Here is a 16,616-nt window from a genome sequence, read left to right as displayed (position 1 = left end):
GTTTTACTGAAGAATGCAGGGAAACGCAGGCTTCAAGCAGCGCTGGATCAAGTTCCGTGCTCTGCTTCTTCTGTGTGGGCTCCTGAGGGTGCCATTCCCAGCCCTAGGGGGTGGTGCCAGTTGGCCCATCTGGTAACCATTCATAACAACTTGGATTAAAGAGACTAGGGTGAAGTGTTCATTTTCGAAGCCCAGCAAACCCCATTGAAGTAGCAGGGACTGAAAGTAGGGAAGGGCTGGGTTTTCAAAGGTTAATCTAAGTGTTGCTACCCAAGGGTTGCTGTGATTTGAAAATCATAACTGGGCAAGTACGGTGGCTCATGCCTGTAATCCCAGTGCTTTGGGATGCTAGGCAGGAGGATTGTTTGATTCCAGGAGTTCAAGGCCAGACTAGGCAACATTGCAAGATCCCATCTCTAAAAAGAAGTAGTTAAAAAGACATTAGCCAAGTATAGTGATACCTTTAGTCCCAGGTACTCAGGATGCTGGGGTGGGAAGATTGCTTCATCCCAGGAGTTGGAGGTTACAGTGAGCTATGACCATGCCACTGCTTTCTAGGCTTCTAGCCTGTGTGACAGAAAAAGATCTTGTCTCTGGAAAAAAAAAAAAAAAGAAAGAAATTGTAGTTGTCCCCCAGCATAACACAATCCCTGCCTGTGAGTCTGTGGGCCTTAAATGTGTCATTTGGCCCACTTGCAGTTTGAATAGAAAGAGGGCCTTACACTATGCAGAAACATGGGCATTTCAGAGCACCTTTGCAGATGTGGAAACTCAGGACTTTTGCTATTTAGTCATCTGACATCCTCTGCCCTGGGTCACATGTAACTTGCTATCATGGACTAAATAATCACATCTCTCTCAGGGATCACACCATTGTCTGACTATAGATATTCAAGACAACATGTGTGCTCTGTGCAGAAGACCCAGGCAGCTGTGCATCTCCAGGCTGCATGTGTGGAGACTTGGCATGGATATGTGTTCCTAAAAAACTAAGTTGAATCCAAGGCTGGACAACCCAATAGCTTGGGATTATTCATCCTCCATGACGCTCCGTATGTTACTACAAATGCAAATGTACAAATGTCACCGCAATCTCCAGGAAACTGAAATATTTCTTCCAAACAAGTGTTCATTCCATGTGACCAAGTCTCTGTAAAAAGCTTTGGATAATCATTCTTTTTCTGGTGGCCTTTTTTCTTTTTTGGGGGTGGGGGGGGACAGGGAGGGTCTTATTTTGTTGCCCAGGCTGGAGTACAGTCGTGTAGCATAGCCCACGGAAGCCTTGAACTCCTGGGCTCAAGAGATCCTCCTGCCTCAGCCTCCCAAACAGCTGAGAGTACAGTCGTGCACTAACATGCCCAGTTATTTCTTTAATTTTTTGTAGAGACTGGGTCTTGCTATGTTGCCCAGGTTGGTCTTGAACTTCTGACCTCAAGAAATTCTCCCACCTTCGCCTCTGAAAGCGCTGGGATTAGAGGCATGCACTGCAATGTACATCTTGGAGTTTCTTATTAACCAATTGGAGTACTACATAAAATACTAGCACTGTTTGGGATATGAATTCAAGAACTGTAGAGAAAGAAAATGATCTTGTTTTGAAATAGGATTAGGTTCATTCACAGTGATAACACTGACTACTTAAGCTGAGTAAGGTACCATATTAAGCTCTTGAAAATATTGTCCCGCTTAATCATTCTAGAAGCCCATGATTATTATTATGGTACTATTATTAACCACAGTTGACTGATGAGGAAGTTGAAGATCCTCCAGATTGAACTGCTGGTGATTCACAGAAACATGATGGATGATCAGGTCCATCAGATGCCAGAAACCACCTGCTGGGCACTATCCCCCACCCCAAAGCCATACTTTAATGGGAATGCCTCCAACAAGTTCTGAGAACAATTTACTCATTTAAAACGGCCAAGATTTGCAAGGCCTACATCTATAAGTCTTCCAGTTTTCTAGAAATGCTAGCAGAAACCATGAGCTCATAAAATAATAGCCCCTCAGCAAAGGAATCTAGCTCCCATGCTCAAGGAAGTCTTTGGAATCCAACAGACCAGGTTTAAATCTCTGTTTGGCCACCTGTTAGCTTTGGAGAAGGCACTTCTCCTTTGCAGACTTAGCATCATCATGGGGATGATCAAAAATACTTGTGGTACCACTGGGTAGAGGAAATGAGATAAAGCAGGTGCAGGGCTCAGCCTAACACATGATAATGAGTGTCTTTTCTGTTCATGATGTTATGCTTCTTGTCATTAGCATTTCACCTTTTCATTTTCTGAAAAGATTAAATTTGGGACAAATTCCATAAAATATTTGAATAATTGCAAAAGTGTATCCCGCAAAGTTGACTCTACTGTCCAAACTGAACTGAACTGTTTCTTTGACAGGTGATGTATGTAACTTTAATGTGATCTATAAATGCAGGTTGGCAATATCGATGTTAGAAAGGTTTGAGTCATACTCTAGTAGCAAGTGTGGCAGTCAGAGACCACAGATGCAAACTGTGAGGATCTCACAGCTATTAAATGAGATTGTTTGCATTACTATGAAAGGTTTTAGCTCCTGATAATATTCTAGAATCTCTGAACATTCTGGAATCTATGATATTAACATGGAAAGGCCCTTAGACATCATTCGGGCCAGGTCTGTCATTTCATTGGAGATTCTGAGATCCAGAGATGGGAGTGACTTGCTCAGATCAACCAATTGTCTTGAGGGCTTCTCATTCTCACTCCATTCCAGTCCAGGCAACTGGAAAAAGAGTACATTCAGCCTCAGTTTTGAGGGGTGGGACTGTAGTGAGATTCATGTCCATTTGGTAAAATAGCTGTCCAGTCCATGCTGATGAGCAGCTACAGGACCTTCCAGACCTGTTGCTTTCTGCCCATCACCAGTAGCCTCATGGCTCTGAAGGACAAAGGGCGGGCAGCTTTCTCCTCCCCTAACTTGGATTAAGAGATCTTAAAGCTGAGCAACTGTTTCCTCCTAGTCCTGGCTGCAGTGGGCACCCTACACATTCTGAGGGTGTAGAGAGAAGGTATCTTTCTCAAACATTCATGGGAGACTTGGCCTATTCACCCCAGGAGGTTTGGGGCCAGGCCTATAAAGCCCATAAGGCAAATGTATCCAGGGTGACTCTGTTTCTGCTCCCCAGAGGCGAAAATGTGGCAACATCAAGGCAGCCAAAGCCTGGGCCAGGATCCAGGAGCAGCTTTTTGGGGAGCTGGGCTTGTGGAGCCAGGGGGAAGAAACCACGCACTGTTCCCCATGGGAACTCGACTGGAGAGAAGGACCAGCTCGAATGAGGAAACGCATCAAACGCTTGTCTCCACTGGAGGCCCTGAACTCAGGAAGGCACAAGGTAGGAGTCAGGTGCAGTGGGACAGTGCTGGTTCCGGGTAGGGCCTGATAGGAAAGCACCTCCTGAACTTCCCCATCACATGTTGTTTATATCAGGCTAAGATAACACATGCAGTTAAATGTAGGAGAGTCCCAAAATTTATTCTCAATGTCATTTAAGAGGAGAAAAGCATCACTAACCCTCCTAGGTACATAGCAGGGACACTGTAACTACAGCCTGAAAGAATGGATAAATAGTGAGTGTTGAATGGATGAGTGGTTCTTACCTATGCTGCAGACACAGCCCTGTGCTGCAATCCACACAAGTCGTGTGGAAACATCTGGATGCCAGTGTTTGGAACGGGCCAGGGAATGACTATTGTCTGCTAGCACAAGTTACTTGTTATTGGGCAGTTGTAACCCGTACTACTATGAGCATTACTTCAAATCCCATAACAAGTTTTACAATGAAAATCTCACAAACTTGACTGTTTCTGCAATTTTGAGCCAGTGATCCACTCATTCCAAACAACACTGACTTCCCAAGCAACAGAATCTGGGTAGTCCCTGGGAGTTTGCTGTAATGAAGCTTGAACTGTGTCGCCAAACTCCTATTTTGCCTTTTAAAAGACAGGAAGCCAGTTGGATTCATTTGGTAGTAGATACAGAAAATCTGTCAATAGTTTTTCATGTCTGTATTGAATGACCATAATTTAAAATATCCTCAAAGGCAGCCTTCCAAACACCAGAATGCTGGATTTTTTTCTCCTGCATGCATCACAAGTAACAATGTTGAGTTTAGTCTCTGGTCTGTAACCTCAGCATCTTTTACTCGTGCTAAAAATCCTTTGTAAAACCTAATGAAAAAAATTATATTTCATTTATTCAGTAGACACTTAAAGTTTCCAAGTATTGTCAATAAACACTTGGTGGTTTGTAGTATTTTCCCTCACTAGATTTTTTAGGAATAAGAAGCAAAAATAAAATAAAATAAAATAAGTAGCCTGCTCACTGTGCTGGTGCCAAAGCCAAGGGCTGGCTATGAAGCCTGGTTTCTGGGGCTGTCCAGCCCTGAAACCTCCCCTGGTCCCCTCTCCAGGGTATCCCACACAGAGACATCCAGGATGCTATCTAATCCCATCTTGGCCTCTTCTTTGGTAATTACTGTAAGTCCTACTTAATGGAAGATTGTGGGTTTTTTCCCCTTTGACTCAGGAACATTAATACTTGCATTTTATTGTGGTCCTTTAGGATTTAGTGTTTCTCTCCCTTTGCATCTGAGTCTTGCGTAATTTGAAGGGGTCACATGCATGTGTGTGTTTGTGAATCTGTGGAACTGGGGGCGGGTGAAGCATGTATGTAGTATCCGGGATTTAATTTTTCTTTGTTCCATCCTTATTTCAGGAAAGCCAAGACAAAAATATTTCTCAAACAAATGCTGAAAACCAAGGTATTCAGTTTATGTATTTTTTCCTTTAATAATTAAGCTAATTATTGGTTTTATTTAATATGTTATTAAAGATATTAAATGAATATTTTAGAAGAGGAAAATGCTATTGTAGCCAGCACTGGGACTTATTGTTACTGTGCTTCCAGAAAGAAGGCAAGTCGATATTAGCCCTAGACATTTGTTAGGGGAAGCATTTTCTATTAAGGTTGCAACAATAACAATTTTGGGGGAGAAACAGTCTTGTCAATTTGCTATATCAGGGGGATCTTAGAAGTGTTCCCAAACAATTTTTGAGACAGGGTCTTGCACTGTCACCTAGGCTGGGGTGCAGTGGCATAATCACAACTCACTGCAGCCTCGACCTCCTGGGCTCACACAATCCTCCTGCCTCAGCCTCCAGAGTAGCTGGGACTGCAGGTACACACCACAATGCCCAGATAATGTTTGTAATTTTTGTAGAGATGGGTTTTGCCACATTGCCCAGGCTAGTCTCCAACTCCCAAGCTCAAGTGATCCGCCTGCCTTGGCCTCCCAGAGTGCTAGGATTACAGACGTGAGCCAGCACACCTGGCCAATGACTACTTCTTAGTGCTGATCAAACTCGTCTCATTTCCTGACTAATGGATTTGTATTGAGCTTGCTACCTTGCCTGTCTGCAGTAACACAAGCCCAGAAGTGAGGATCTTGGGCTGTGATCCCCAGGTGATTTGGGGTCTTACTGTGGCATAGAGTGTGCAATGACATTGTGATAACTGTTTGCCTCTCATCTCTCCACCCCAAGCCCTACAACTCTCACATGGAATGATTGCCTGCCTGCTCCACCTCTCAGAGGTGGGGGTTGCAGAGAGTGCAGTGGTGGAAAGCATGAACTGATTTTTTGTGAACGATGGCCATGGGCTGCAGTGTCCTCTCATTCTTGGTATGCAGAGCACCTGGGCCTCTGTGACTCTGGGCTTCCGTGGTGTTTCCAGTATGCACTCTGAGTAGGGAGCTCAGCCAAAGGAAAAGAAAGGCCCTGTGGTTTTCCACCATGCCTCTCCTATGCATCTCTCCCTGCATGGGGGAAAGCTGTGAGGGTTTGCGTGAGCAGCAGACGCTTTCATTCATCCAGTACAGAAAAGATAATGGAAGTAAATGGACCAAATTGTAAACAGTGGAGCCAAACAGACTAGAGATGAAAAGACTAGACCCTTGTCTCAGAGAGACTTTATTCAGATTCTACCTCTAGTTCTTAGAAGCCATATGATCTTGTACAAAGTAATTTGTACAGCCTGCTTCAGCTTTTCCATTTGTCAAGTGAGGATGAAATATCTCCAGCCTAGATGGGACAATATTTTTAAATGTCATCAGAAGTATCTGGCACAGAGAAAGGGAGCTATTATTATTAGCACTATCTCTGGGTGCATGGGTGAGATTTGTTTTATTTCTTACAGCTTCATGTCCTTTCCAAGATTTTTTTTTTACAATAAAAAGATATTGTTTCTATCATGAGAAAAAATAGCAATATTCAAAGAGTGAATGGAGTGAAATTCAGAGAAAGCAAATCCTGGCTGAGCCTCTAGGGAGTTGCTTTACTAACAAGGGTGAATTTGGAAATGTTGCCCTGTGGCCACTGGAAGTAGCAGAACAGGTAGGCCTGGGCATAGCTGGGCCCTCCAGGATAAGTCAACTGGAAGATATTTTGACCACACCCTGGGGTGCCCCAGGTGTGTGGTGTCCATTTCCAGAAGCAGCGGAGGGGCACGGTGAGAGATCCACGCTCTTCACTTCAGCCCTGGAGCCTTGCTACTCCTCAGTGATGTAGGCACATGCTGTGTACCAGCCCTTACCATGTCAGGTAGCCCCTGTCAACACCACGTGTCCCTTTATGCTGCTGCAGATGAACTGACACCGAGGGAGGCCGAGGGCGAGCCTGATGAGGTGGGGGTGGACTGCACCCAGCTGACCTTCTTCCCAGCCTTACACGAAAGTCTGCACTCAGAAGACTTCTTGGAACTGTGTCGGGAAAGACAAATTATTTTACAAGAGCTTCTTGATAAAGAAAAGGTAATATACCCCATTGCAATATCCTTTAAGATTTTTAAGTTGCTTGTTAAGATTGTCAGACAGGAGAAAACCAAGCTTTCGTCTCTTACGTGGAAAATGAGATCTCCATTTGCTATGAAAACTTTCAACAAGATAATCAGTGAGAAAAAGGGATAGATTTCTAAATATGCTGGCCCAGAGAAAGGGTGCAAAGGGAAGTCTATACATCCTGCATCAAAATATTTAAAAGGTATACCTCAAGCTAACAAACTGTTCAATGAAAAATACTCTAACTTCCTACTTTGACCTTCGTAACAACCTGAGAGGCAAGTTTCAAGTTGAGAATTCTTGACCTTCTTGCACTTCAGCATCTTGGTCCCCTGTGGCCTGACCACCCTAAGAGGTTCCACACCTTGAGGGGTCTTGGGTGCATGTGTTTGGACACCCCAACCTATATGTCCACACTGAAGCCTAGAAGTAAGCATACTGTGGCACCATTAACCTTCAAAAGGGTGGCCCTGGGGTTGAAGTGTACAGGCACAGGAGGCAGGCTGGGGATGAGGTAGCAGAGAAACCCGAGATCCTGGGTGCCTGGAGCTGGGTTGGTGGAGCCCCGCTCTTCATGTGCGTGTCCTCTTGGCCTGGCTGGGGAGGCCCCAGAGAAGGACCCTCTTCCCCAAATCTAAGAATGCAATGGAAGACTAAGCACGTGTCTTAGAGTAGAACCGGCCTGAGTTCTAGTCCCAACTTGGCCACATATTAAACCTCATGTCACCTAACCATTGTCAGTCTCAGTTTTGTTATCTTTAATGTGGAGTTCTGGCCACCATCTGATAACATTCTGCTCAGGCTTAAATGGGCCAGTGGAAATACAGGGACTAGCTCAGAGCCGGGCATAGGAGAGGTGCTCATCAAAGGTGAGTTCTTTTCTCTTTCTGGGGGTTGGGTGGTTGAAGGCGTGGTGGACCCCAGAGTCTCTGGGTGAATCAGTCTTTTCCATAGGAATATAAGTGAAGGAGATACCCACAGAGGCGCAAGCAGGCTGAGAGTGGCGGGCCACAGGAGACACACAGAGACAAATGCATGAGAGCTGGAGGCTAGTCTGGCCCCAGGGTGAATGAGAGTGGATCTGAACCAAGACCCAGGGACTGAGGGAGAGCCTGGACCTCCAGGAGTAGGTCCCAAGCTCAGAAAACCTAGGAGGGGTGTCAGCAAATGACTGCTGCAGAACTTTCAGCAAATTGCTTTGCTGCTTTCAGATTTGGGTCACAGTTCAAGCAATGTAGTCCTGTAACAATGCTGTCCTTACACCTGCATAACCAAAGCTTCCAGACACAGAGCATATTTCCAGCTCTGCATCACACCTAGCCACGATGCCTCCTCATGCAGGTTTGCCTACCTGCAGTGCCCTGTGCACTTGATCCCTGCAACTGACTCTCTGAACCTGATCTTGACTGCTCCCTGCTCTGAGACCTGGAGAACTGGCCTCTCCCTTGTTACTGTCTGTGTCACCCCCTGCATCACCTCCTGCCTTGCTGTTGGCACACAGAGTGACCTCAGTGCTTCACCTGTCTGCCTCTGTCACTATGGATCCTCCATACAGGAGGGAACCCTGGTGCCTGACCACAGGCATGCCTGGAGCAGCCAGTAAGTCAACATTGATGAATGACATGATGAATTCATGTGCATTTTATTTGGATAATGGAAGTATTATATCTCTACTATGTGAAATTTTTATAAATGGATATTAAAATATATAACACACATGTATACATAAGTGTGTATTCATAATATCCAGTTGCTGAGGACTAACAGCAGGTCACAACAGTTGGGATATATCTATATATTAATATGCTCATATAGATAAATGGATATTTAGTAAATACCTTGTCCATTGAAAAAACAGCTAAGACATCAATGCTTTCTTTCCATAAAAGCTTTTCTTTGCTTTATGCCCTTAAAGGAGCAACAGTTCTCAACTGGGGTGAACTTTACCCTACAAGGAACCCTTACCAATGTCTGGAGACATTTTTAATTACCATGGCCAGGGCGAGAGGATGCTCCTGGTGTCTAGTGGGCAGAGGCCAGGGCTACTGCCGGGCATTATACATTTTCTACGGTGGCAAGGCTGAGAACTGTGTCAGAAAGAATCCATAGTAAGCAGATATCACGCCCCAGCTACACCTGCCTGCTTTCCTGATCATGTGGTGCCTCCATATTGGTTCTTTTCATTGCTTTGATAAGAGAACAATAGCAGTACTTTATATTCACTTTCTATCTTTGCCAGAAGAAATGATCATAAACGTAGTGATTTTAACATAACATACATTTACTATCTCAAAAGTCTGGGCACAACGGGGCTCAGCTGGTTCTCTGCTAGAGCCTCACAGGGCTGCAGCCAAGGCATTTGCATGTCTTTCCGGAGGCTCTGGGAAGGCATCCTTTCCAAGCTCGTTCCAGTGCTGGCAGAATCCATGTTCCCGCTTCTGTAGGTCCGAGCTCCTGTTCCCTGCCTGCTGGTTGCCGGGGTGCATCTGTTTCTCAGGGTGCCCAACTCCCTTGCTCTGTGGCCCTTCCTTCTTTCATTTCCTGCAACGGGTGGTATCCTTCTCACCCTTCATATCCTTATTGCCTCCTTTGCCTCCCACTCCCCCCACATCACCTCTCTGACCAACTCTGCTGCTGCTGCCTAGGGCACAGGGGATGGCACTAACTCACAGATAATCCAGGATCACATCCTTGTTTTAAGGTCAGCTGATTCATAACCTTGATTTTATCTGCAAAGTCCCTTCAGAGCAGTGTGGGTGTTGGTTGGGACAGCCTCCTGGGTACTTCTCTGGAATACAGCCTGCCACTTTGGCACCATTCAGGCTGCTGCCCCCCAGGGCGGGTCCTTGGCCTCCCAGGAGAGCCTCTGCAGGTGGCCTGACTCCCTCAGTCATCCAAGGCTGGCCTGAGAGTTTTCACCCTGGCTAGGCTGAAGTTTGTGGTCAGGGACCCGAGCGAGTCCCAGCCCGGTCTCTTGCAGCCCGCAGGTGCCTTTGACACTTGTCCTGTCTCTGGGAGTCTTGTTTTTGTTGACTGTTCACCAGGTGACATTTTCCTCAGGAGTCTTGCTGGGGGAGCGGGAAAGGTCTGAAGCTCCCAGGTGGCTGACTTTCCAGCCTATGAAGCAGGACAGAGCCAGGAAGGTGATCCTCTCCCATCTGCCCCTCCCTGACTTTTGTTTAAGCTTCAGTCTTCCTTGGCCTTCCCGTGGCTCAGTAGGAAGCTGTCAGAAATGCCACACACTGTTTGCTGAGGCAGTGTGGATCCCCAGGATATGCAGGCAGGAGCATGTGGAACCCAGCGGGCTGTGGGGAGGGGAGAGAGCAGGAGCTGTCCTGCTTCCCACTTAGCACCCGGTGGCCAGTACCTTCAGAAGGGAGGGGCCAACCAGGGGACCTTGTGTGAGTGTCGGCTCCCGGCCCAGAGGACTGGGCAGGGTGACCCTTGCCATTATCTGGGCATCCATCCTTGCCTGAGTTGTCTCTATGCTTTTTATAGGGCTATGCTTGCTGCCTCTGGCTTCTTGGGGAATTGTGGGAAAAGCTGGCTCCCAAGTTGAGTTTCCCCAGGGTCAGTGAAGCCAAACCACCAGGCACACCTGCTCCTGAGGAAAATGTCACCTGGTGGACAGTCATCACCAGGCACAGAGATGCAGGCCTGGAGAGGTGGGGGCAGGGCAGCTTCCCTGGTGAGGGGAGGGTAGAGGCTATAGGCAGGGGTGGGGATACAAACCCTGCCCAGTTCTAATTCTCTTGCCCCCACTTACAGACCTAGTGACTGAATGAGTAAGAGAACCATTCCGCAGCCTCCTTTCCATTATCTTTAGAATGGGGTTCTACTCCTGGTCTCACTAGTTTGTGGCAAAGATCGATGTGGGGCTGTGTCTCTGTCCAAGACTGCACCCTGTGAGGAGGCAGCTCTCAGCCGCTGGCATCTGCTGTTACTGCTGCAGATGTTGCTGTTCCTTTCATAGTCCCACAGGATTTGTTCTCACTCTCCTAGAAGTAAGAAGGGGTGTTGGAAGAACCCCGGTACCTATGGCATGACCCAAGGGCCCTGTCAAGGGAAGGATGAAGGATCCTGTTAAGATTGAGGCTCCTGTGAGGCAAGGAACTATGTGTCTTGGGGAAATGCTGTGGGGAGTTCTTGGATAGATGGGAAACTCTGGGGGTCTCCATGGGTCTGGTTGTCCCGCTGAGATGGTGGAGGATGAGACAGAGGGTCAGAGTGAAGCCCATGAGAGGCCTGACTAGCTGGAATGGGGTTCCTGCAGAGTGCCAACACTCAAACCAAATGCAAGGTTTTGGGAGAAAGAGGGAAGTTGCCGGGTTGAGACCTGGACTGATGTGTGGTGAAATCGAGGAGGTCCCTAAACTGAAAGCGCAAGGCAGGGAAGAACATGAGAAAGCAGGCCCCGGGAATTCACATGAATCAGAAAAATCCTCGAACCAGAGGAGCGCCCTTCTGCTCTAGACTAGAGAGCTCTGTGGAGTGGGGTCTTGGCTGTCTGGTGAGACATACGGGGCCTCTCTGTGGCCTGGCACTCCTCCTCCTCACACCTCCACCAGCCAGGTCCACGCAGTCCCATGACCATTCGCTCATGGCTCCCAGCCTGGAGGCCTCCTGGGTGAGCCTGTCCTGGTGCACCCATCCCCGGCACACTCCCACCCCAGAGCACAGCTGGTGACTCCATGCCCTGGGCCTACCCCAGCCCCCTCTTATTGCCTGACTGATGATTTCTGAGCCTGCCTATGGTTTCTCTGAAGGCAGGGAGAGACTTAGCTTCCTCCTCATCCCTTCCTTCCCTGACACATTGGGTGAGTGCTTGGGAACAGTCTGCAGACCAGGTGAGCTCAGCCTGATGGGGCAGCAGGAATCAGGAGGTCCTCCACGGGAGCCAACCTGCAGCCAGGCCTGGGTCTGCTCACGTGCCTCAGGACCCAGCTTGAGGGAGGACATGTCCTAGGGGCACCTGGGTCATGGGGGAGCCCACTCTGGGGTAGGGAGGGGCTTGACTGGACTGGAGCAGGCTGCTGCATCACCACCACCATGGAGGCAGCAGTCATTTGTGCCCAGGAGGGCAGCTTGGCACAGGGCAAAGTGCATAGGCTGGATTGAGAACCTCATTCTGCTATTTGCTTGTTGTTATTAATATTATTTTAGCAAAATGTCAACAGCTAGATGTCAGAAGCCCTTGCTTTGTGCGATCTTCATGCAGTGTCTCATTCAGCCTCACCATGGCCCTGTGAGGCAGGTGTGTTAGTCCATTTGAGTTGCTATAAAGGAATTCCTGAGATGGGGTAATTTATAATGAAAAGAGGTTTAGTTAGCTCACAGTCCGCAGGCTGTACACAAAACATGGTGCTGGCATCTGCTTCTGGTGAGGCCTCACGAAGATTCCAATAATGGTGGAAGGTAAATGAGAACCAGCGCATCACATAGTGAGAGAGGCAGCAAGAGAGAGAGGGAGGTGGAGCCAGGCTCTTTCAAATAACCAGATCTCAGCTGAACTCTCAGAGAACTCATTCATTACAGCGAGGACAGCACCAAGACATTCATGAGGGATCTGCCTCCATCATTCAAACACCTCCCACTAGCTCACACTTCCAACACTTAAGGCCACATGAGATTTGGAACAAAACATCCAGACCATATCAGGAGGCTTTATTCTTTCCATTATAAAGATGGCAAAAACAGAGCCCAGGGTGGTTATTCATTGGAATTGCTAGGAGTTGACCTCAGATCTCTCTTACTCTCAGTTCATGTGTTTTTGTCCCCTCTCTACTGCTTCCCAGCTTACTGTGTTGAACAAGTTACATAACCTTTCCAGCACCCTATCCCTCAGCAGCCAGCCTATTGGGCTTGGAGTTGTGGTTCCAGGCCCCATGTGCTTTCTCTATAACTGTTCCGGTTAAAGCTGGTGCAGGCAGGCCTTCAGGTCTCTCACCAACATGGCGTCTCTGCCTGGGATGCAACATGCCAAGCAGGTACCTCCCTGCCCTCCTGCATGTGCCTTAGCCCCTGGTCCACTGTGGCCTTATCCCTGGACCACTATGGTTTTGTGTCAAGGACAAGAACTTGAGGCCAAGGAAAGGAGGATGAGTGCACTGATTGTTGACCCATGAACATGTTCAAGCAAATATATAGAAAGTTTGTGCAAGGGATGTGTGTGTGTGTATGTTACCCTCTACATTCCCCGGGCTGGTATGGTTAGCCTATGTTGAGGCATTTTGTAGCAAGTGTTGGTCTCATAAGCTGGGACTTCCCGTAATTCAGATGTCATTGTGAGACTTTGTGGGCTTTGTGCTTTTTCTAAATTTCTAAGTGAAACATACCCACAATAGGGGTGTGGCAGGACTGTGTGCATGCTCCTACAGCACAGTCCCCACTCCTGCTCCCCCTATCATCTCAGAAGTGCTTGCTTATATGGCCTTTGCTGGACACATGGCACAGGAGACTTTCCAGGGCATGACTGCTTCCCAGGCGTCTGGTAGGCATGCCTCTGGCAGAAGCCTCTGGAGCTGCAGGCACTGTCCTGGCCCTGGGGGATGCTGGTGGTGCCGAGGCTAGGGTGGCAAAAGCTTAACTCATTTCTTTGTGTGAACGTTGGAGTTCTGGTTGCCTCCAGCAATACCTGGGATGGTAATTATTCAATTATTCTGTGCCACCTCTGCATCATTGATTAATGATTCCCAGGACCACAAACACATTTCTCTGCAAACAGCTCTGTTTGACTTGAGGAGTGACTGATTTAATGCATATTAATTATGGACCCATGTCAGTTACCACGTGGCTGGGGATGTCCCTTGTACAGCTTCCAGAACCAGTCCAACGTCAGTCCTCAAGTGAGGATTTGCTTTTGTTATTGTTCTTTGATTACATGAAAAATTAAACATCTGATTTTTTTTCTTACAAACTCATAAATATATGAATTTGACCTTGGTAGAAATGATCTATTCTAAGGAAGAGATATTTTCCTCTGGACTGCAGAGAGTGGCATCTTCTATAAGATCCTCCCAGATATCTTTAGCTGAGGCTGTTTGTAGAAGGTGGGGGTGGGTGTTAACCTTTCTATGCAGTAACTTCCTGTATTCCTGAATCTCCATGACTTTCTGAAATGCAAACAACACATGTCATTCCTACCTAATATTTCTGAGATGCTGGTTAGCATTCTTCATATACAAGGCCATTCCAGAGCTGACCTTATGGTTTCCCTGGACTAACTTCCCTTATCCTTACACATGCACATGAACACACACACATGTATGCACAGACTCACATGTGCAACCACATGCACATGTACGTGCATGTGTGCATAGTCACATGCACACACACATGCACACATATGCATACACATGTGTGCACGTGCACACATACGCATACACAAGTGTGCACGTGCACACATACACATAGACACGCTTCTGACTTTTTAATTATACAGAACTACCTATAATCTCCAAAATGTCCAACTGGTTCAAGACTTTGTGCCTTGGAATGCTTCTCCCATGTTTTTATCTTTGTAACTCCTAACCCCAGCCTTGGAGTCACCTCCTCAGGAACCACTTCTCTGGTGTCACCACTGCCCCTTCTTCCATCTCAGTCTGAGTGAGGCACACTCCTGTGTGTTCCCAGAGCACCTGTGCTTTTCCTCCCACCCTGTGCTGGGAGAGCTCATATCCTGCTCTCTCTCTTTCCTGTTATGTTGTAAACATCTTAAAGGCATGTTTTATTTTCCTTTGTGCCTCCCAGGGTGTGGGGCATATGCTAAACATTTAATATGTACCTGTTAAATAAATGAATGAACAAGTAGATGAGTGAATTATGGGCAATATGCTGACACCAGATGAAACCTTTTTTTTTCTTAGCCTAGCTGGTGCCCAATAGTCAGTTTCTTAGTGTATGGGCTTCAGATCATCTGCATCAGAATCTTCTGGGTTGCTTATTAAAATTCACATTCTAGGGCCCTACTCTGCACCTGTTGAATTGAAACGTCTGGGGATGTAACCTGGGAATATGAATTTTATCAAGTTGTGCAGGTGATTCTCATACAGACTAACTTTTCAAATAAATGCCCAAATCCATGAGTCCAAGTTTTACAATATTCAGAGCTATCCTGGCTAAAAATATGCTCCAATTTTAATCAGTTGCCAATGAGCAGTCCTTAGTGAACACAGGTTATGGTGAGTATTGTGCTTTGAACAGTCCTTGGGACTTGTAATATGTTTCACATTTCGCTGGTGCAACCAAACAAGAGCAAAAGTATTGCCATTTCCACCTGGTCTCCTCTGAGTCTGCAAAGATGGGAGGTGTGGCTGTCTGCAGGCTCTCTGTGGAAGTGACACATGCAAGCAGCCAGGGGGCATCCCTGCTCCTCATCTCAACCTGAGATGTACTTACATAAAAAGATCCATGCATCATTACATTCCTTTCCATATTTCCCAAATTAATATATATGTGTATATATATAAAATATAAAACAATAAGGAGATGATATATCTCTACACATATATGTATATGTATAAATAGATAGCATCTCCTTATTGTTTTAATATACATTTCTTTGATTATTAGTATGGCTGAATTTTCCATCTAAACACATTTAAGAATGAAAACGTAGATACCAGAACTCATAGGTGGCCAAAAGAATGTAATTTATGTAGCCTTTTGCCTTTTTGATACTTGACTTTTTCTCAGCAACCTGTGTTTTTCTAAGAAATAAGAATACTTATTCCATATGCTAATACTATTAGAATGTATTCAGAACAAGGTTGAGGCAAGCAGAGATGTAGGAAGAGGGCAGATGATAAATGGGAGCAGGGCTAAAGCTTTCGTTGCAGCGGACTCACTCACCGTACACACAAAAATAAGGGAATGCATATATTGACAGCTCTGTTACTGGGTACCTTCAGTCACTTCTCTGGACCTCAGTTTTCCTACCTGTAAAATCAGGGTATTTCACTAAGTTGCAGACTGCTAATGATAGAGAAACCTTTAGAGAGCATCCAGTTGACCTTGCCCTTTATAGATGCACCGCTGAGGCCTGACTTTAGAAGAATGTGCTGGTGTGTGCTACCACTGAATGTCCCACTAGATTGTTGTCTCCCTGCTATGGTTTGAATGTCCCCCAAAATTCTTGTGTTGGAAACTTAATTGCCATTGTAACAGTATTAAGAGATGGGGTCTTTAAGAAGTGATTAGGCCATGAGAGCATGACCCCATGAATAGATTAATGCCATTATTGCAGGAATGGGTTCGTTATTATGGGATGGGATCCTGATAAAAAGGATAAGTTTGGCCCCATTTCTCTCTCTGTCTTGCATGCTCACTTCCAGCTTCTGCTCTTCCACCATGGGGTGACCCTCACCAGATGCCAGTGCCATGCTCTGGGACTTCCTAGCCACCAGAACCAATAGCCAAATAAACATTTCTGTTTATAAATTACCCAGTCTGGGGTATTCTGTTATTGCAGCAGAAAATGAACAAAGATACCCTCTAACTTTAGCTCCAGCATTTTGTTGATTTCTGGACAACCTGTTTGTCATCATACACAGAGCTAGTTGTGGCTACTTTCTTAGTTATTTTACCCATCAAGAGTGCTAATATATCATTCAGCTGATCTTAAAAAAGCTCTACTTATGAGGCAAAAGTTCTACTCGTTAAAGTGATCAATACAGTCATGGCATAAGGGATTTCTTAATCATGAGTAAACTTAGGGATGGAGCCCTCCTAGTGCTAATTTAAGTGG

The 16,616-nt window shown here is 46.3% G+C and overlaps 1 protein-coding gene across 9 annotated transcripts in view; it reads left to right on the top strand.

Annotated features, from left to right (window-relative positions):
* WDFY4 (WDFY family member 4) overlaps positions 1 to 16,616 on the top strand; it is a 295,757-nt gene that overhangs the window by 183,413 nt on the left and 95,728 nt on the right. For all 9 annotated transcript variants that reach the window (XM_050805477.1, XM_050805483.1, XM_050805485.1 and 6 more), the window contains 3 exons: positions 3,164 to 3,370; positions 4,753 to 4,798; positions 6,678 to 6,844. In XM_050805477.1, coding sequence (XP_050661434.1) covers positions 3,164 to 3,370; positions 4,753 to 4,798; positions 6,678 to 6,844 — 420 coding nt within the window. The remainder of the gene's footprint in view (positions 1 to 3,163; positions 3,371 to 4,752; positions 4,799 to 6,677; positions 6,845 to 16,616) is intronic.

The sequence above is a fragment of the Macaca thibetana genome, chromosome 9 (genome assembly GCF_024542745.1).
Source record: "Macaca thibetana thibetana isolate TM-01 chromosome 9, ASM2454274v1, whole genome shotgun sequence".
Classification (NCBI taxonomy): Eukaryota; Metazoa; Chordata; class Mammalia; order Primates; family Cercopithecidae; genus Macaca; species Macaca thibetana.
This window is presented reverse-complemented; position numbering and strand designations above follow the sequence as displayed.